The 23,214-nt window shown below is 39.4% G+C and overlaps 1 protein-coding gene across 1 annotated transcript; it reads right to left on the bottom strand.

The window, feature by feature from the left end:
• Positions 1–15,786: 15,786 nt before the first annotated feature.
• LOC149449983 (olfactory receptor 5V1-like) lies at positions 15,787–16,743 on the bottom strand. The gene has a single exon (XM_089692510.1). The coding sequence runs from the start codon at positions 16,741–16,743 to the stop codon at positions 15,787–15,789; it is 957 nt and encodes a 318-aa protein (XP_089548636.1).
• Positions 16,744–23,214: the final 6,471 nt, after the last annotated feature.

The raw sequence follows: 23,214 nt of genomic DNA, 5'->3' as shown, positions 1-23,214 counted from the left end.
GTTTAGGAAGAATGACAGGCACTTCAATGGGCTGGTGAAGCCATGGGGCTACCATTCCTGGGGGTACTACCTCCAGTTAGTGGTGGTGAGGAGTGAAGGGAGATCCGGCGGCATCGGTGATCTGAGCGTCCCACTTCTTGAACGTCTTCCATCAAGGTGGCTCGCCTCATGGGGGAAAAGGGGAAAGTCGCTATACCAATCTGTGAGGTCAACGAGTGGTAATTCCAAGGCATTGCAAAAGTGTTCCAGGTCTTCCGGTACTTTTAGGTTGACAATGCAGCCATGAGCTGTTGCGTAGAGGAAAAATGGAAATTTCCATCGATATGTGATAGCTCTGGATCGTAGCAGATCTAGTAGTGGGCGGAGTTCTCTTCTACGCTGGAGAGTGATATTGGAAGGATCTTGGAAGATTTTGACCTCTGCGCCCTGAAAGGAGATACGGTTGTGGTTTCTAGCTCGTCTAAAGATTTCTTCTTTTAAGCGAAAGTTCACTAAACAACAGACTGCGTCTCTGGGCAGGTTTGTATCTCTGTGCCTGGGTCTCAGAGCTCTGTGGAGGTGCTCCACTTCTATTGGAGAGTCAGGAGGTCTTTCTAGTAAATCATTGTATATAGAAAATACAGCTTGAGTTAAGCAGGAAGGTTCTATAGATTTGGGTATCCCCCTTACCCTGATATTGTGGTGTCGGCCCCTGTTGTCAAGATCTTCCATATGGCATTGTAATTCCCTGAGGTATACGGCAAGAGATTCTGTCACTTGTTGTACCTGGCATAAGGCTGCGTCGTGGTGGGCTGTGACTCATTTAACATTATCAAGTCTAAGGGCCACGGATTGGAAGTCGCCCTTGAGATCTGATATAGCCATAAATACAGAAGATTTTATGTCTGCTGCTACCGCTTGCAGGTCCTCTAAGTTAAGCAGGGATGCTGAGTGCACTGGCAGTGCAGAACAAGAGTGGTCCCGGGCTGCAGAATGTGAATGCTCACAATCGTTAGAGCGGTAATGGTCATGGGCTGAATATCTGGGAGGGCTAAATGTTACTGCGCTGATGTGATCACGAGTTGCAGAGCTGGAATGATCATGGGTTGCATAGCTAGGGTGGTCAGGAGCTGAAGAACTGAGTTGATCACAGGCTGCAGAATTGAGATGGTCACGGGCTGCAGAATTGGGGTGATCATGGCCTGCTGAATTGGGGTGATCACGGGCTGCTGCATTGGAGTGGTCACGGGCTGCAACATTGGAGTGGTCACAGGATGCAGAATTTGGGTGCTCACAGGCTGCAGAGCTGGGGTGATCACAGGTTGGAGAGCTGGAGTGGTCACTGGCAGCAGAACTGGGATGATTACAGGCTGCAGGGCTGGGATGGTCAGGGACTGCAGAAATGGAGTGATCACGGCTAGCAGAGCTGGGCAAATCATGGGCTGCAGAGCTGAGGGGATCACAGGGGAGAGGATTGGGATACTCACAGGCAGATGAGCTGGAATGTGCTGGTGCTGCAGAGCAGGGATGGTCACAGGCTGTGCTGCAGTAGTGATCATTGATTGTTTGTGCAGGATGGCTGGGAGAGCTATCTCTGCTAGCTGGCTGCTGCTGAGGAGGGGCCTGTAAGGAGAGCTGGGACGGCCCCATATTGTCCCTGTGCTGGGTCTGGAATATCTCTGGTATATTTCTCCTCAGCTGCGTGCCTTGGTCCCTGGGAGAATGGGACTGGGATGCAGAGGAGTTCTGCTGGCTTTTTCCCATCCTGGGGCAGTGAGAAGTCACCTGTGGAGCAGAAGCAGGACAGTGAGGCTCTGGAGCTCCGGGATCAGGCGGCCATCTTAGGTCGGGACCATCAGAGTGGATATCTTGGTTACGGTTCCTGTATCAGAGATTGTTTCTTTCAACATTCTGCTAAAACTTTGTGAAGTAGTACTACTTGGACCTTAAAGAAGGGGACATACCCTGAAAGCTTGTCCTGAAAATTATATGTTAGTGAAAATAAAAAAGTATCATGGACAGTACTCAGTGGTTTCTGTATTCAAACTAAAATGTTCCTGGAGAGCCGGGGAGAGTTGCTCCTAGAGGTCTTCTTGAGAAATGAGTGTCTCATTAAGTCTCAAATAGCTATCAGTAAATCTAAAACTATGGAGGAATGGTCTGATCACGTAATATCTCAGAGTTAGTCAATGATTGGAGGGATGGGGTAGAAATAAAAAAAATATTCTAATCTAGAATACTTTTTCTGAGGGGCAGAGAAAAAGGTGAATTACTTTTGAAGAGGGTATTTATTTTCCAAGAATCAATCAAATGGTATCCCCTAATTCATTTGTAAAAAGTAGTAGATTGTTGTAAAATTGTTTAGAGGGTAGGTTTCCTGAGAGGGTCTGTCGATCCCTAGTTGGAAAGATTGCCAAGTTGAAGTCTCTGCCCACAATAATGAATGGATGAAAAGAATGAGGCATCCTATCTAATACTTGAGTGAAAAATTAGATTTGACCATAGCAAAAACATTTAGTAAAATAAATGAATCAGTAAATAAGTGAATCAGGGAATGATGCCAGCAGCAGCATGATGAGTATACTTACCCTGCTTACAGCGTTCATCCTCACTGCCTTACATTAAGTGCTATTGCCCCTGAGGGACTTATTACACATGGCCACGTTCTTTATCTGTGGATTGACTCCATTTTGCTCTATAACATCTTCAATAAGGATTGATACTTTCTGCTGACTAATGGCATGTTGGTGTATGAAGGAGGTTCAAGATATACAAATATTTTACTTATCTACCTCTGGACGGAGCCCTGACTGTGAGGCTCCTATGGACCACACAAAACACAAAAAGGATATATTGAAGATTCTGTTTCACTTTATCTCCATATGGATATATGTTCCTTTAAATTTACGGTGTATGAGGAAGGTGAATTACTTTTGAAGAGGGTATTTATTTTCCAAGAATCAATCAAATGGTATCCCCTAATTCATTTGTAAAAAGTAGTAGATTGTTGTAAAATTGTTTAGAGGGTAGGTTTCCTGAGAGGGTCTGTCGATCCCTAGTTGGAAAGATTGCCAAGTTGAAGTCTCTGCCCACAATAATGAATGGATGAAAAGAATGAGGCATCCTATCTAATACTTGAGTGAAAAATTAGATTTGACCATAGCAAAAACATTTAGTAAAATAAATGAATCAGTAAATAAGTGAATCAGGGAATGATGCCAGCAGCAGCATGATGAGTATACTTACCCTGCTTACAGCGTTCATCCTCACTGCCTTACATTAAGTGCTATTGCCCCTGAGGGACTTATTACACATGGCCACGTTCTTTATCTGTGGATTGACTCCATTTTGCTCTATAACATCTTCAATAAGGATTGATACTTTCTGCTGACTAATGGCATGTTGGTGTATGAAGGAGGTTCAAGATATACAAATATTTTACTTATCTACCTCTGGACGGAGCCCTGACTGTGAGGCTCCTATGGACCACACAAAACACAAAAAGGATATATTGAAGATTCTGTTTCACTTTATCTCCATATGGATATATGTTCCTTTAAATTTACGGTGTATGAGGGAGGTTTTATGAGAGTGAGTGTATTACAGCACATAATATCCTCCTCTGGCCTACACATGGTTTTTACATATAGAGATTCTTTCCAGCTTGAGGTTACTTTTGAATGCTTGTCCATGCAGAAAAACATAATTATCCTGGACCCATGTAACAATATAGGACTTTGGGAGTTATATTTCATGATAAGCAGCAGTGGGGAATATTTGATATATCATTATCACATTAATTAATTATGGAGATGTTTTTAATGCACTTTGCATGTCTACTTTTGTACTATTAAAGAGGTTGTTTATATATTTTGGACAGTGCTACATTTTTTGATATACAGTTTAATATATAAAAACCCACTGTGATGGAAGGCCGTGCACCCAACTTGTGCCTTCCATCAGAGAACAACTTCCTCGCCACTAGGACACAGGAGCAAGGTATTATAGCTGGGCATTGCACCCAAGACTAGACGGGACTAGCTTAGATGCCAAACTGGAACTGCTTTATTGAACAGAAACACAGATTTTATACACTCATAAATAGGGACCCTATTCACAAATATTAAATATTCCCCACTGATTAGGTAAGAGCTTGATCACATCATCCTAAACAATGCAAAAGGTAAACAGTACAGCCAACAGCTAACAGTGATCTAATTAACAGTAAGCTAATCAGCAGGCAGACAACCAGCCAATGCTTTGATTAATCAGGGAGCACACCACAGACAGACTGGCAACAAACCCACCCAACAAAGCACATTACACATGCTGTATATCAGGTGTTTGCTTTCACTTGTATAATCTGTCCATCATAAGACAAAACTTGTACAATGTTCCAACAGTCTGAACAGTGTAATTAATTTATCTTCATAGATTTCTTGAGGGAGATTGTTGATAAATATTTGTGTCCCAAATAGAAGAGCTTCACCAACCCAGTTTGCATGAGGGCCACCATATTTCCTCTGACCGGTAACCTGTACAAGATTATTATTACATCTTTCCATCTACTCCAAAAGGGAAGATTTATTGTCTGTATGCAGAGAATCCAAGCCTCGCTGTCAGCGTTCATCACGTTGTTGTCCATCATTAGAGAATGATCTGCTCTCTCCATGGGCAAAGTCAGTGGGTCGAAGGCTATCCCCTAGTCCCCTACAAAAGCCCCTGTCCCGTTTGTGTCTGTCATACCCACTGATTCTGGTTGAGTCCACAACTGATAGATGTTTGATGATAATGCAGACTGGGCAGCTCACAAAGCTGTATGAAAAGGCAAGGCCACCATGTTAAGAATTCAGCCATAACAGCTTGTAACAATAGGAGATACCCTTTACATCCTCCTAGGAAGGCATCTATACAATCAACAAGCTTTTAGCTGTGTGCCAAACACCCTTATCAGTACTTTGAAAGGATTAGCAGAATCTAACCCCAGTAAAAGTCTCAGTGCCCTCATAAAACCATCAAACTTGTAAGCTTGAATGACAAGAATTTTAACAGATACTTGTCTTGTTTTCAGACGTATCTTTCATTTATCAGTCATAAATAGCTCAGCGGGTGGAATAGCCAATACGCGTTCCTGACTGGTTATTAGCAAAGAATCAAAAAACGTGTATTTCATAACTCCTGAGATAATAACAGTACGGCCAGAATAAAGACATATTTGCTCATATCCATTAATTAGCAGAATTTTAAGCCCAAACACCACTGTACTAGGAGGTATGGGAAGTGGATTCAGCCCATTACCTCTCCCAGGTGAAACAGACATCTGATACCCCTTATATTTCTATACATAAAAAGGATAATTTCATGCTGGACAATAATATACAAGTTAGTGGACTGTAACCTGTAGGCATTCAAATATATTATTACCTATATTTAACTGGATATGGGGCATGATCATAAACACAGTGACATCCCATCGGCCACACTTCAGACCTGGTGATTGGCCAATTAATTTCTGTCAACACCCCAATCAAGGTCCAGAAAAGAGAGACTGCAACCACACTTGACAGCTCTCATTTTGCCATTAAAAAAAAGGAATATCTGAAAAAAGAATTGAAAGCCATTCATCCATCTTGTTCATTATGTGGACTCTGCTGAATGCATAGAACGAGAACATTGTTAAGTATTTTCATCCTTAATTCCTTTTTCTTTCTCTGTTGCATTATTGTCTCTTTGATCTCTTTGTAATACTTTTTTTTTATGTAAATATTTTATTTGCACTATTATTACCTTTTCATCATTAACCACTTCCCGTTCGGCCCATGTACATAAACAGCTGGACAGGAGCAGTGCAGGAGCGGGTGGACATTTATAAATGGCCTCTGCATTCACTGCCTGTGCGCGCTCCCTGGGAGCACTGATCGCTGTACAGGACCTCTATGTGAGGTCCCGATTCATGTGATTACTGATTGGCCAATCAGTGATCACAGGAACAGTAGTAAACAAGATGTCACTTCCTGACATCATTGCTTACTATGTGTGAAATCTGTGAATGATCACAGAGGTCACATGGTACAAGGCTATTCACAACAGCCTTGCACCATGTGACAAGCTGTGACCAATCACAGCTCTCACAATATTTCTCAATGGCGCAAGAATGCAGTCAGAGAGAGGGAGAATTTATTGCTTTTACAGCCTTTATGGGTGTAAAAGCAATCAGTGTAAAAAAAGGAAAAGAAAACCTCCATCACCCCGCACAAGTAGTACAGTGTCACTATGGTGACACTGTACTGCTAGGGTGATGGTATGCTAAAAAAAACATAAATAATAATATTAAAAAATAAAATGTAAAAAATGTTTTTGAAAAATTATAATTTTTGGTTATAAACTAATTTGTGTTATTTTTTTTTTACTAAAAAGATAGATGAATACATTTTGGCCAAGATTTATGAAGAAAGATTATTTATTTGCAAAATTTTATAAGAAAAACACTTTTTTTTCAAAATGTTTGGACTTTTTCATTTATATAGCAAAAAAAAAAAAAATCCCAGTGTTGAATAAATACCACCAAAATAAAGTTTTATCTGTCTCAAAAACATGTTAAAATATTCAGTGTTGCATGACTGTGCAATTGTCATTCAAAGTGTGATAGCACTGAAAGCTGAAAATTGGCCTGGACAGGAAGGGGGTGAAAGTGTCTGGACTCAAAGTGGTTAAACAATCTTTTGCAAAGCTTTAAAATAGTCTCTGATGCACTAACACAGAACTTAAAGAATCCCTGTTTCTTGAAAAGCACCACTATAGTGTAAATCTCTATATCTGTCAGCAGTGACAGAATTGTTACTGATTTTTATTTAAATGTTGTAACTGTTGTTGTTAATATTGTAAATAGGTGATAGGGCGACCCCCCTCCCACCATCTGGTGGCAGAGGAAAGGGTTAATTGCTTAGTTATAAAAATAATACTACAGCGCAAAAATTAAAACAAATTATAATACCATCAGTGATAAAAATATAAAATGTAAAAATATTAAATAATAATAAAGTCCACTGTCCCAAGTTGAAAACGATGAAAAAAGTGCTCCAATCAAAAAAACAGTGCCAAAGGAAATTCCACGTGCCCACACCATCCGTGATCACCATCCAGTAAAGTCCACACTCACCAAATTTGATGGACTCTTGGCTTATATGGCTTAAGAGTCAACTAAGCTTTTAAGGTGAGATGTGTTCTCCAGAATAAATCCAAATCAAGGAAAAAATTGCTTGCTTGACAATCTCCAATGACCACTAATAGGATAGATGCAATGCAAAGAAACCATAGGGACACTAATAGTGTAATACTGTAAAACTCTTTAACTACTTGCCTACCAGGCACTTATAACCCCTTCATGCCCAGGCCAGTTTTCAGCTTTCAGCGCTGTCACACTTTGAGTGACAATTGCATGGTCATGCAACACTACACCCATATGAAATTGTTTCTTTGTGTTTTTTTCACACAAGTGGAGCTTTCTTTTGGTGGTATGTTCTCGCTGCTGGGTGTTTTATTTTTTGCGCTATAAACAAAAAAAAGAGAAAAAAATTTTGAAAAAAAAATGTTTTTTCTTTGTTTTTATTATAACATTTTGCAAACAGGTAATTTTTCTCCTTCACTGATGTGCATTGATGAGGCTGCACTGATGGGCACTGATAGGCAGCACTGATGGACACTGATGGGCAATGATAGGCGGCACTGATGAGGTGGCACTGATAGGCGGCACTGATGGGGTGGCACTGATATGCAAATGCATTTACCGGTGATCTGCTGTGTCATTGGATGTTGCTGATCACGTGGTAAAAGGTTGCTGTGATTGGCCTTTTACCACGTCACATGATCACGGAGATCGGCTATCTGCGGTTTGCAACTAATGTTATAAAACAAAGGCATTTAATACACTCACATTTGACAAGATAAAAATTAGCCTTATAAGTGTAAACTTTCCCCCATCAGAATGTTTTTGGACCAACGCAATACTGGCTCCCACATAAAAGGAAAGTAAACTAGCAGCAGAGCGGTATCCACATCACAAATAGCTATGATCAGCAGATATGTACTCCCTTCTGAGCAAAGATGGCTCCGGAGCACCGCAGATAGCGTGCTCTCCACTCACCGGACGTGACATCACAAAGCTTCCATCGGAACCGGAAATTACGCAGACGCATTTCGCCAACCCCCCCAGGGCGCTATCACATTTTATTTTACACAAAATTGCTTAGTTACCAAACCCAGTAACAATTGCTCTCAATCGGTTGGTACGTAGATTGTGGTCCTACAAGCTAGAAAATCTTTGTCTAAGGTGAGGCTTAGAGTGTCATTGTCGTGTATCAGTGACAGCATGGTATGTGTTTGACCAATCATTTGTCACAGGTTAGTGAAGAGGGCAGTGGTCTAATGCCATGTCTGTCACAAAATGCATCATTTTTTATGTTCCTTTTTGTTCCTTGATTGCTTGGACAATTACTCAATCATGCAAAACTCTACCCAAATTATTATTTTTTTTTTTTGGTCAAAAGTTTTATTGAAACGCTGAACAATATAAACAGCTGGTCGCCCGCACAGGGGTGTCATGTAATAGACAACCGATGAACAATTTACCAGGTAATGATCAAACATTTGAAAAACATTATTAGCAATATAGAGCCGCCCAGAGGCCAAAGCTCTATCGCGGCTTTCATGGTTCAGGAACAATGAGTGATCAAACAGTATGTACTAGCAAAAAAAAAAAGAACAATAGCATTTTAGTTAACCGGAGAAAAGACGTAGAGAAAAATACAGAGAATGGAAAAGAGAAGAGAAATTAACAATCAGAAAACAAGAAGAAGGAAAAGAGAAGAGTTTTTCTCCTGCAGGCCCAAAAAAAAACACAAAGCTAGAGAGTTCCCAAACCCAATGGAGAAAGACTGGGGAATTCATACATCCACCAAGGAATCCAGATCTTCAAGAATTTAGTATGAGTATCATCAACAATACTTTTTTTTTCATGTAACATCAGGGTGCTCATGGTAGGCTTAACCTTACAGAAAGGGACAGAGGGTGATCTCCAACCCTTGGCAATGAGCCGTTTGCGGCTATAAAGATGTAAGTGGCAAGCTTCTGCTGGTGCGCAAACAGGCCTGTAACTGGGCAGTGAAGTAATGCCGCTTTCACATCTTTTGGAATGGGAAAAATGGAATATAGTAGGCCAAAAACTCTGGACCAGAACCCAACTAGACGAGGACATTACCACTAAATGTGAAGTACATCCCCACGCATTCCACAGCCACGGAAGCATCTGTCTGAAAAGTTGGGATTGGTGCATGCAATGTGGGCAGGCACCCAATATCAACACAATAAAACTTTATAAGCAGCCTCCATAGTCGCTTTATTGAAAGAGCATAGGGATATAATCAACCTGCTTTACTCCATTCAGCTGGGTCTATAGATGCTCCCAAGTCCTTCTCCCAACATGAAACATAAGACAGAGGAGAAGAAGAAGCATAATTAAGTGCAGAATAGAAAAGAGAGATAGTGCCTGGGGACACCGGAGACGTCCGACAGAGATGTTCAAACACAGATGACCTATAAGGGAACTCAGAGGTCCATCTAAGAGAAGATACCCAATGGCACAGCTGAAGGTAGCGATAAAATTCGGTCTGAGGGGCCTGATACGATTCCTGTAATGAAGTCCAAAAGGGGAACATTCACGAAGAAAGGAAATGGCGAACTTGAGTAAAATCATAGTTGGACCACCATTTAAAGGCGGTCGGCTGGTCCAGACCAGGGGGGGAAAGAGGGTTATTAAACAAGGACATTAGAGGTAGGTATGGAGACATGAGGCCACCCAAAGACCTAACAGAATCCCAAAGCTTCAAATTATGTAACATAAGAGGGCTTAGCGTAGTGGGCCAGAGTTTATGAGGGAGCTACAATAGGGTCTTGACTTGGCACAATTAAGAGAAGAAAAGAGTCCAAAGCGGGATATCCGACGTCGCAAACAATAAGGTAAGTGAGGTTATCTGAGCCGCCTGGTAATATTTAACGATATTCTGAACCCCTAAGCCCCCTTTAAGTCTATGAGAACACATAATAAAGTGCAAAACCCATGGTCGCTTAAAGGCCCAAATAAAAGAAAGAATCCTATTTTGTAATAGGCACAGAAAAAAAGAGGAGACAGGCATAGGCAACGTACAAAAAAATAGAGAATTTTAGGAAGTATGGTCATTTTTATGGCATGTATACGACCAATCCACGATAGTGAAGGGAATTGCCATGGCTGCAGAAGGGAACGAATAGTACGCAAAAGGGGGTAGTAGTTAGAGGAGAAGAGGGAGAAAAAGGATGCGGTTAGTTTAATTCCCAAATAATCAATAGAAAAGGACACCCAATGATAAGGGAAAATATTGTTTGAGATGTAAAATCAAAGAAAAAGATAGAGAAACTTTAAGTGCTGTTGGTTTATGAAGGTGGATCTGCAGACCAGAGATAGCGGAAAAACGGGAAAGCAAGTGTTGCAAGTTTGGTAAGGAAGTCAAAGGATTTTTCAAGGTTAGAAACGCATCACCTGCAAAAAGATTCCCTTTATATTGATGGCCCGCATAAGGGATTTCAATAATATTATCACCTGAGGGCAAAGTGATCACTAGAGGTTCAAGGGCTAAAACAAATAAAACAGGGGATAAAGGGCAACCCTGCCTAGTGCCTTGTAGAATTGGAAAAGGATTTGACAGAAAATTGGCATATTTTACACAGGCAGACAGGGAAGAATCAAGGGCCACGATTCAAAATAAGATATGATCTCCAAAACCCCAACATGGCAAAACATAGCGTAGGTAATCCCAGGACAGAGAGTCAAAAGCCTTGTATATATCAAGTGATAAAAGAAATCCTGGGATCTTCTGACTATTCAAAATGTGTATAAGATGGATTACTTTCCTCACATTGTCCCCCCGCTTGCCATCCTGGAACAAACCCCACCTGGTCTCTATGTATCAACTGCCAAAGATATCGGTTTATATGGACACTCAAAATCTTTCCTAGAAGCTTCACATCTTCATTTAGTAAATAAATTGGACAAAAATTGCGGGGTCTGAACTATCTTCTGAGGATTTGGGAATCATAGTAATATGGACTCTCAAGACCTCAGTGGCGGGCACTGAACCTGATTTGAATTCGTTAAAGTATGCTGCTAAATGGGGAGCCAAAATCAACGTGAATTTCCGGTAGTACAAACCATCCGGGCCTGGAGCTTTGGAAGAATGGATCAACTTGATAGCCTGAAGAACTTCAAGGACGGATATATCGGCCTGTAAAGAATCTTTAGCTGAATCAGTCAAAGCTGGGAGATTAAGGTCCTGGAAAAAATGGTCAGCGAGGTCAGTTCAGAAAGGAGATGGTTTATCATTTAAAGAGGACAAGAATTCTCTCCTCCAGGTCATTTGTGCGAGAGCCCAACTCCCAGATCTCCTTAGTAAGCTGCATCGCTAACCGCGTTGTGGACGCTGTAAGTTCGGTTTACAGCAGGGCTTTAAAGCAGAGCAAAAGATCTGCATCTCGGAGCATCTGGTGGAGGCAGCGGGGGGTGCTCTGGGTACTCACCCACCGCAGAGAGGGGTAGTGACTCTCTGGAGAGCGGCAGCAGGAAAGGATCTGGGCTGGAAGGTGGGGCCTCCAAGATGGCGCCAGAAGTAGGAGGCCTGTCTGTATTCCGTTCCGGCCTCTGCAAAATGGAAGCTCTGGAGTGAGCTGATTTCTTCCCCATATATGCTGTAGAGTATGAGGGTGGGCATAGAGTTTAACGGGTGGCGATCGGGACCCCCCAGGTCATCAAGGCAAATGCCGATGCACCCATGTGGTGAGGAGCGAGTTCAGCCTGCGACCATCTTGGTTCGCTGCTGAATTTATATTTTTTTTAGACAGAGATTTATTTGGTGGTATTTAATTACCATTGGATTTTTTACTTTTCACAATATAAAGGAAAACATTTTGAAAAAAAAAAGGTTTTCTTAGTTTCTGTTATCAAACTTTGCAAATAAATAATCTTTCTTCATAAATTTACACACATGTTCTGCTATATTTTTTGGTGAAAAAAATTGTCTGTGTGAAAGTTATAGAGTCTACAATCTATAAATTGTACAGTGCTCAGCATAAATGAGTACACCCTAACAGATTTGTCACAAAACCTTTACTTTCCTTTCAGAATCAACATTTTCTATGGGACACTGTTCTACAAAATACTCAAATGCACAAATGTGGGTCATCGATTGCAAACAAGATTTGTTAATTTGCACGCACAAAAAAGTATTTTTCCTAACAAATTCATTCAAGACCATGTTGCAAATATGAATACACCCCAATGAAAGTCTTAGGAGCAAAGTTTAATTTTAGACAACAAAATCTTAATTAACCATTTCAATACCGTGCAATTTTACACCTTCCTGCCCAGGCCAGTTTTCACGTTTCAGCGCTCTCACACTTTGAATGACAATGGCGCAGTCATACAACATTGTACCCAAACTAAAATTTTATCATTTTCTTCACACAACTAGAGCTTTCTTTTGGTGGTATTTAATCACCGCTGGGGTTTTTATTTTTTGCTAAATTAACAAAAAAAGACCAAACATTTTGAAAAAAAACACGTTTTTCTTTGTTTCTGTTATAAAAGTTTACAAATAAATAATTGTTCTTCATAAATTTAGGCCGAGATGTATTCTACTACATGTCTTTGGTGAAAATAACCCAAATTAGGATGTATTTTTTAGTTTGTAGGAAGATTTTTTTTTCATATTTTACTATGACCAAAGTAGTACAATGTTACCATAGTAACATTATACTACTTTGGGGAAGTGATCAGTATTTTTTTTATTTTTATTTTTTTACACAATTTGCTTATAGCAAAGAATTACTTTGCTCTAAGCAAGCATTTACCAGAATGAAATCAATTCATTCAGTTTTTTTTTTTTGTGCTTAGCTGTGATTTGGTCACAGCTAATCACATGACATGTGCATGTGACCTGCTGTGACCATTCACAGCTAGGCACTAGTATACAATGGATGGCATGAATGAAGCCATCCATTGTATACAACTGTCATGTGACCTGCTGTGATTGGTCACAGCAGATCACATGGTACCAGCAACGGGAGCCGGTACTCGGATCTGTCATCGGCCGTGTCCGAGGTACACGGCCGGTGACAGATCGCGCTGCTGCGCCGCCCTGCAGTTGCGCGAACTGAGCATGTGCGGGAGCACGCCAAATGGCGTGCACCTGGCATGCAGAAGCACTTTTGCCGCCGCCAAACGGCCAATGGCCGGGCGGCAAATGGTTAACAAGAATTAAACTACAGGTGAGTCTAATTATTCATTAAACAGGTGTCCAGCAGACAGCCGATTATAAAAGGGCGTTACTTAACAAAGAAAACCCCTTCCCTTTTCATGCTGTCTGCAATGCTACCACATGGAAGAGAAATGTCACAATGCTGGATAACGAAAATAATTTCTTTACACAAGAAAGGTGAAGGCCATAAGAAGATCAGCAAAGCTTTACTTATCAGTCAGAAGCTCAATAAAAAAACAGCGCTGTGGTGGTAGTAATATAAAAACCCCACTAGGGGGAGTACCTTTATTGGAATAAGCAATGGAACATAAAAACACTTGAGCCTGTGGCTTGGAGGAAGTTCCTGGGTCAGGTGGACGGCCCATCCGCTCGGGGGATGATGTGCAGTGGTGATGAATGGAGTTGGGCCTGTCAAGTTCTTGAGAAAGCACACGTGTGTGAAACATGTCGTCCTGGTACCTGTCCATACCTCCCCTGCTTGCAGCAGTACGCTGGGCTTCCCCTCCATCTCTTGGCTATCACGGTGACATCATCCCGGGACTCTGCGATCACGTGGTCCCTGCATCTGACAGGCTCAACTCCAAACGTTTGAACTAAGAATGATAATTCTATTTGATACAAGAGATAATGGCCTTAATTTGGCCATGGGATTCCTCACTCATTATCCAACAGTTGCCCCCCCCCCTTAGTCTTTGCTTTTGCTGTGTCTTATCTCTAGTCTAATCCTAGTCTTATAACCATTGCTGTGTACATTTGTTTGTGTGTGTTTCTTTCTGGTTGTTTCTCTTCTAACATTCTGCTAAAACTTTGTGAAATAGCACTGCCTGGACCTTGAAGAAGGGGACATACCCCGAAAGCTTGTCCTCAAAATTGTATGTAGTGCAAATAAAAAAAGTATCACATCAGTACTCAATTGTTTCTGTTGCAAGTGCACTAATACAGCTACAATCACCTCAGTCACAATTTGAGAAATTGTTCTTGTGTTCTTTGAGATATTAATTAAAATCTTACTTTTCATAAAACATCAGAACAGTACACATTTCTCCCAAATGAGCCCTGGAAAGTGTAGTCTATTTTACATGTAAAGAAGTGTTAAACCCTAATCCAAAGACAAAAAAAAAATATATTACATTTGCCAATCCTTAAATGTGGTTGTTGGATTTGTTTTTTTAAGCTTTTTTTTGTTATTTTCATCTGATGATATAGCCAGTGACACACTTTTTGTCTTAGGGCACCTCCACTCTGGATGGAGGAGCAATGGAGACACCTTTGGAAAGCAGCATTGTCAGTCTAGAGAAAGGGTAGTGTTAGATGCACTGATTTAGATGGACTAACAAACATAGAAATGTGATGGCAGAAAAAGAGCAAGTGGTCTATTGAGTCTGACCTTTTTTTTCAGTTATACATGTTTTTGTATTTTTTTTTGTCTGAGTATAGATTTATGTTTGTCCCAAGCATGTTTAAGTCCACTTACTGTTGATTGACTTACTACTTCTGATAGAAGTCTGTTCCAAGCATCAACTACCCTTTTGGTAAAATAATACTTTCTAAAGTATTATCTTAGTTTTTTAAAATTCCTTCTGCTAGTCTGAGGTCATGTCCACGTCTTCTTAATCTTGGCTTCATATTACAAATACTGCCCTCCTGAACATCATTCACCCCTTTCATGTATTTAAAGGTTTCAGTCATGTCTCCCCTTTTCCTTATTTCCACCACACTGTACATATTAACTCCCTCAAGTCTTTCCTGATAAGTTTTCATTAAATGGGTAGCACAGTTGCTAAATAGTTAGCACTTCCACCTTGCAGCACTAGGGTTGTTGGTTCAAATCCTAACCATGACACCACCTGCCTGGAGTTTGCATGTTCTCCCTGTGCTTGCATGGGTTTCCTCCCACACTCCAAAAACATGCTGATAGGTGAATTGGCTCCTGTCTAAATTGGCCCATGTATGCATCAATGTGAGAAAGGGACCTTTAGATTGTAATCTCCTTGAGGGTTAGGGACTGATGTGAATGAACAATATGCATATGTGACGTGTTGTGTAAATTGATGGCGCTATATAAATACCTGTAATAAATAAAAAAAATTAAAGCCAAACTCCTGCTAACACTGATTAAGTAGTTACAGCAATTGTTTTTCTTTTTGGGATAAACAATTTCATAATGAGTGAAAACTGACCATGGTAACCACTCCTGTCCGTGTTAAATTGTTTGCCTCAACCCTCAATATGCAATATGCCTAAAAATAAGAAAACAAATGGAATTTCTTGGATTCCCACTTCCAGTCTACTACAATTATTAGATGATGATGGTGATGATGATATATAGGAGAATTGATGGAATTATAGCAAAAATAATAATAAAAATAAATTAAAATGATTTAAACTGTAATGCTGAATACTCCGAGTCACAAATAGAAGACATTTATACCTTAAAACAATTGGTCTGTTTAATTTATATTTTCTAACTTGATAATACAGAGTTGGATTTAATGCTCAACATAATTTTTCTTAAAATCATCTTTTCAACAGACGCTTTTACCTCTTTGTTTCTTAAACTGTACAAAATAGGGTTCAACAATGGTATGACAACTGTGTAAAACACAGCAATTTCTTTGTCCATATTGTTTGATTCTTCTGATGGTTTAAAGTAAGCAAAAATTAATGTTCCATAAAATAAAAGCACAACAGCAAGATGAGAAGCACAGGTAGAAAATGCTTTCTTTTTTCCTTCCTTTGATCGGATATTTAATATAGCAGCAATTATAAACATATAGGATATAAAAATAAGAATAATACAAATGAGTCCTAATACAAGATCTGTAGCTATAAGTACTTGTTTGTTTAGTGTTGTATCTGTGCAGGATAGTGCTAGAACTTGTGGAACTTCACAGAAAAAATGATTGATTTCTTTTGGACCACAAAAGGACAACCATAAAGTGCTCAATGAATGAAAAGCAGAACTTGAAAATCCAAATGTCCAGACAATTAATGACATACAAACACAAGCCTTTTTGCTCATTATACTCATATACCTTAATGGATTGCAAATAGCAAGATAGCGATCGAAGGACATAAAAGTTAGCAACAGAAACTCAGTATCCATGCCAACAGTGAAAACAAACATCTGAATTATGCAGCCAGTAAATGATATTGTTTTTTTCTGGGAAATTAAATTGAACAACATTTTAGGGACTGCAGAAGTGGTGCATATTACATCCAAGAATGATAGATTGCCAAGGAAAAAATACATTGGTGTGTTGAGTGCAGAATCAAATTTTGTTATAAAGAGAATGAGAAGATTGCCACCTATAGTTATTATATACATTACAAGAATTACTAAAAACAGCAAGATTCTAAATTCAGGAGGATAGGAGAGTCCAATAAGAATGAATTCTGAAATGCTGGATCCATTGTTCATTGTTCCTTATTCTTGAATAAAATTACTCAAATAAAAATATTATAAAAAGTATTGTTGTTATATAATGTTACTAAGTGAAGCTGATAAGACCCGCAAACCTGTTTAACTAATGTGTGAAGTGAAATGATGTGAGTGAAAATGTAAATATAAACATCCAATCATATGCAAGGGAATAAAAAAAAGTGATTTTCTTTAAAAAAAAACATGGATGTTTGCAGTGAATATAAGTTAGCTTCATTATATTTCCCACTTTAGTAAAACTAGCCTGTTAATACAATTAATTTCAGTTCTCCTATGATTCATCTGTTAATTTTTCTATTACTAACTGTACCTTTAAATTAAAAGTATACTGAAACCGGATCATATATTTTTAAAGAGATATGCCTACTTAAGAAAATGAATGATATAGTGCCAACAAACCTGCACATTTGTTTTTTGTCCTTTACTGAAACATTTATTCCAATGTTTCTATGTGCAAAACACCAACTACAAAAACTGTCAAAGAAAAAGAATTGGCAGATTTGTTTAGGTATCCCAGTAAATAAAATGTACATAAGTCTAAAATTAGTGTTTTTTATTATTACCTGAAAAAGTAAGCATAGTAAATGAAGATAAATTCTAAATGTAGTCACTATAGCATTTTTAAAGCATATTTGTCCAGTACCCATTAGCAATATATGTAACACTTCCATTTTAATCCCATATTCCAAACATTGTTTTCTTTAAGTAGCTATATTGCATATTCTATTAGGTGATAGACTGGAGATCTTTAACTTCCAATGCTCTAGCCATAAAACAAGTGAGAAGTAAATGATTACTAATACTGTTGATAGCAATGAGTTTGCTGATCCCTGATACTGCTAGGTACTCATGTATTAGGATGGCAGGCAGGGTCATCTGTCACAAATAGATCAATTTACTAAAGGCAAATAGACTGTTACCTTTGCAAAGGAAGTTGACCTTTTCAAGAAAACGTGCCCCAGAGCTTTGTGAATGTAATATACTGTAGTTCTGCAGACTTCCATCATCATGTGCAAGCAAAAGTATTTTTTTCCTTGAATATGAGTGGGTATCCTTTGCAAAGTGAAACTTTTTCACATTCACTAAGCTCTGGGGCAAATTCCCTTTCAACGTGTAACTTCGCATACACTCTTTACAGCATTTCAAAGATAAGCTACGAACGCCCGCTACCAGATTGTCTCATTTATCCGCTTGAAGCTTGCTTTATTGGATGAATCACCTTACTTACCGATTTTGAACTTTCCTGCCAGAATAAGGATTTCCCTAGAGGCCGTGTCTCCACGGTATATGCTCTCCTCACTGATACGAACCGTAAGCTTCCCTATATGGATCAATGGAAAGGGACTTGAATGTCAATTACGAACTGTCGAATTAGCAAGATATTGCCCTGGCACTATCAAACATTTCTATAAATTCTACCCTAATTGAAGCAAACTATAAAACATTGTTGAGATGGTACTTGGTCCCTAGACTGCGCGGATGCATCCATATGCTTCTGCGATATGTTTCTGGCGTTGTGACCAGGTGGGTTCTATGTACCACATCTGGTGGCAATGTCTGATAGCAACTAGACTTTGGATTCGTATGTTTAAGTTTATCAACTCAATGACGGGGGTAAATATATGTAGATCCCTGGAGATGGCCCTATTTAAAAAATTTCCAGAAAATGTTCCCAGGAAGTCCCATAAATTGATCACCTATATGCTGTTGGCAGCCAGAATTGCAATATTTATTTAGTATTTAATTATTTCCAGTACTTATACATTCACATCAGTTCCTAACCCTCAAGGGGCATACAATCTAAGGTCCCTAACTCACATTCATACATATACATACTAGGGACAATTTAGACAGGAGCCAATTAACCTACCAGCATGTCTTTGGAGTGTTGGAGGAAACCAGAGTAAACCCACGCAGTCACAGGGAGAACAGGCAAACTCCAGGCAGGTGGTGCCAGGGTTCGAACCAGCGACTCTAGTACTGCCAGGCGGATGTGCTAACCATTTAGCCACTGTGCTGCCATAGCTAGACATTGGAAGCAATTGGTTATCCCACTTGACTATGTTAAAAATAAACTGAATTGGATTATGATTAACGACAAGCTCACCTGTATTCTGCATAATAATACTAAAAAATTTGACAAAACATGGGGCCCATGGATTCAATAAATTTCTGTGTTTCAATGTCCCTCATCCTGACCATCTCCTTCGTTCTCTCCTTTGTTTTCTCTATTTCCTTTTTTCTATCCTGCATTACTCCCTCCTCTGTTTGTTTGGGTGAGTTACGCCCAATCCCTTTTTTTATTGCAATATTTGTCCTGCCTCAAATGCTAATTACTTTGTGACAAACATAGTTATTTGCGGTGTTCTATACTTTATATATTTGACGGGACATTGTTCATTTGTATCACTTATCTGAAAAATTATTCAATAAAAATTATTTGAATACAAAGTGCAACTTCCCTTGCAAAGTGAACAGCCTATTTGACTGTAAATCAACCCCAAATATTGTGTTTGCCAAATATTATTCTGTTTACCAGGTGCATGGATTTAATATATTGCAGATCACATTATTTGATGGGTTGTGGAGGGCTCAATAGCCATGGTACATATTTATACAAATGAAAATATTAGAGAAAGATGGAATATCAGAAATGTCATGCTGGAGAGTGGCAGGAATTGAGGAAGTTGAACAAGTGGCTAGGAAAGTTGTGTAAGTAGAAGGGGTTTGATTTTGTGGAGAACTGCGCTCTCTTTTTGATTGGCTGTTACCTCTGCAATAGGGATGGACTAAACCTTATTGTGGAGGGTGTAGCTGTGGTGGGGGAAAAATGTCTTGAAGGTTAGTGGAGCTTTTGAACCAAAATCTGAGGGAAAGGATGTGAAGAGAACTTATGTGCAGGAACCAATGAAGGTAGAAGATATAGACATGAGTGGAAAATGGAGGTAGATGGGGCACAAACCAGACAGCAGGGAAGTCAATGCAGGACATCGAGCAGCAATACATTACAATAGAAGAGAGTGAATAATAAATATGCAAGGTGCTAAAACAAAATTAAAAGGCAAACCCACAAATACTGGCAAAGGTCTCACAATTATTTGACCATTCGAGCAGGATTTTGAATTTCAGAAAACAGGATTGATAGAAGAGGTGCAGGGATATGCCTCCATGTCAAGAGCAAATTGAAAGTGAGTCTGAGAGAGGATATCAGCAATGAGTGTGGCGATAGAGCAGAGTTTTATGGGTGGAGCATCATACAAGTGCTTCAAATAATAAAACAATTATAGGAGTTTGTTACAGGCAGCCTAACATTGAGGAGGGACCTCTTTTAGCAGACAGAATTGAACAGGGTAATAATATTTTGGGGACATCAATTATTCAGACTTTGATTGGACAAATAGTACCCCACACTCACCTATGGATTGCTATTTTATGAACACTCTACAGAACAATTTTATGATTTAATTGGTAAAGCACCAGCCAGAAAAAAATGTTCTGTTAGAGCTGAGGATTTTTATAATATAGAGCTAATTTAAGAAGTGCAAACTAGGGACAAATTAGGCAATAGTGAGCCCAATATACTTCAATTTGATGTTAGTTACAGGTAGGACATTTGCAGTCCTTGTTGAGTGATACTAATTGGGACCAAATATTCCTAACAAAGAACACAGAAGAGAAGTGAAAGTGTTTCAAGGGTATGTTAAACATTAGTATTTGCCATGCATTCCGTGGAGTAAAAAGCAAACAAAAATGAAGCCTAGTATTAAAAACAAAGGTGAAAAACTAGCGTTAAAAAAAAATGGAAGCAACAGATTCAGCATCTAATGGTTTACAAGGAATGTAATAAGAAAAGCAAGAATGCAATCAGATTGGCTAAAGTAAATTATGAGAATCATATTACTACAGAAAGCAAGAGAAAACTGAAACTATTCTAAAAATATATCAACAGTAAAAATGTAAGAAAGGAACAAGTAGGAGCTTTAGTCAAAAATTACATGGATAAGGCTAGTGTGTTAAATAACATTTCTCCTCAGTTTATAGTCAGGAAAAAGAAGGATTTACTGTAAGGAATAGTAATTTTAATACCACTGGGAGGGAGGTGCCATTGTGGTTGTCAGAAAATCGGGTCTGATGCAGACTTGAAAATCTAAAGATAAACAAATCATCAGGGCCTGATGATTTACACTTGTAGGCAGAGTGTTTAGCTTATGGAATAGTACCAGCAGATTGACAAAAAGCTAACATGGTACCAATAATCAAGAATGGGCTGGAAAATTAGCTCTGGAAACTACGGACCAGTCAGCCTAACATCAATAGTTTATAGGGTCCATATCCAAGAATTTTCTGATAAGAATAGCATTATTAGTAGTAACCAGCATGGATTTATGAAAGATCGTTTTTGCCAGACCAACCTATAATCATTCTATGAGGAAGTGAGCTGTAATTTGGATAAAGTAATACCTGTGCATGTAATGTATCTTGACTTTGCCAAAACATTTGATTCAATACCCCATAAACACATAATCCACAAATTAAGGTCTGTTAGCATTGATGATGATATGTATACCTGGATAGAAAACTGGTTACAGGGGCTTGTTCAGAGGGTTGTGATTGATGGTGTATTTTTTTAATGTTCTGGAGTTATAAATGGGGCACCCCAGGGCTCTGTACTAGGACCATTCCTGTTTAACTTGTGCATAAATTATATAGAGGTTAGTATAAATAGTTCAATCTCAGTGTTTGCTGAGGATACAAAGCTAAGCAGGAAAATAACATCAGAACAGGATATAGCAACGTTACAGGAAGATCTCAATACAGGGGTAAGCAAACACATGGCAAAGGAGGTTCAATGTAGGGAAATGTAAATAATGTACTTGGGACTAAAAATATAAATAGTAGGGAGAGAACCTCTTTGAGAATGGAGGGTGAAAAGAAAATTGTGGACCAAGCTGATGATAGACTCAGCAATAGCATACAAGGTTAAGCTGTAGCAAACAAGACCAGTAGAATATTAGCATGTATTAAAAATGGTATTTACTCAAAAGATAAAATTATAATTCTACCACTTTAAAAAACTCTGGTTTGGCCCCATCTTGAGTATGCCATCCAGTTCTGGTAACCAGTCCTCAGGAGAGATGTGCTGGAACTAGAGAGAGTCCAGAGAAGGGCAGCAAAATAATAAGGGAACTGGAGGACCTCGTGGGGTATCACTGATGATAAGAAAGGTGAGGAATCAGCCCAGAACTACAAAGGAGGAGCTGGTCAATGACATGAAGAGAGCTGGGACCACAGTTTCAAAGGTCACTGTCGGTAGAACACTACGCCGTCATGGTTTCAAATCATGCATTGCACGGAAGTATCCCCTGCTCAAGTCATCACATGTCCAGGCCCGCCTGAAGTTTGCCAATGACCATCTGGATGATCAAGAGGAGGCATGGGAGAAAGTCATGTGGTCAGATGAGACCAAAGTAGAACTTTTTGGTCTAAACTTCACTCGTCGTGTTAGGGGGAAAAAGAAGGATGAGTTGCATCCCAAGAACACCATCCTTACTGTGAAGTATGGGTGTGGTAACATCATGCTTTGGGGGTGCTTTTCTGCAAAGGGGACAGGACGACTGCACTGTATTAAGAAGAGGATGAATGCGTCCATTTATTGTGAGATTTTGAGCAACAACCTCCTTCCCTCAGTCAGAGCATTGAAGATGGGTCGTGGCTGGGTCTTCCAACATGACAACGACCCGAAGCACACAGCCAGGATAACCAAGGAGTGGCTCTGTAAGAAGCATATCAAGGTTCTGGAGTGGCTTAGCCAGTCTCCAGACCTAAATGCAATAGAACATCTTTGGAGGGAGCTGAAACTCCGTGTTACTCAGCGACAGCCCCGAAACCTGAGAGATCTAGAGGAGATCTGTGTGGAGGAGTGGGCCAAAATCCCTATTGCAGTGTGTGCAAACCTGGTCAAGAACTACAGGAAACCTTTGACCTCTGTAATTGCAAACAAAGGCTTCTGTACCAAATATTAACACTGATTTTCTCAGGTGTTCAAATACTTATGTTCAGCAGTGCAAGACAAATAAATTCTTTAAAAATCATACAATGTGATTTCCTGAATTTTTTGTTCTAATTCTGTCTCTCAGAGTGGGAACGCACCTACGATGTGAATTTCAGACCCCTCCATAATTTCTAAGTGGGAGAACTTGCAAAATCGCAGGGTGTTCAAATACTTCTGTTCCTCACTGTAAATACACACACTTGGTAAACTAAATGGACTGGTGTCTTTATACAACCATACCAACTATAAAACTATGAAACGTGTACTGATTTTTAAAGACACCTTAATGACAGAAATAGTATTGACAGATGCAGTATGCATAGTGCAAAAGTGGTTTCAGTATTTAAAAAAATGCTCTATAGGTAATTACAGACCAGTCAGCCTAAATTCAATAGTTT

The sequence above is a fragment of the Staurois parvus genome, unplaced genomic scaffold (genome assembly GCF_062004578.1).
Source record: "Staurois parvus isolate SC_StPar_1 unplaced genomic scaffold, SC_StPar_1.0 ptg000589l, whole genome shotgun sequence".
In the NCBI taxonomy this organism is placed as follows: Eukaryota; Metazoa; Chordata; class Amphibia; order Anura; family Ranidae; genus Staurois; species Staurois parvus.
The sequence above is the reverse complement of the archived record's forward strand: the minus strand, read 5'-3'. Positions and strand labels throughout refer to the sequence as shown.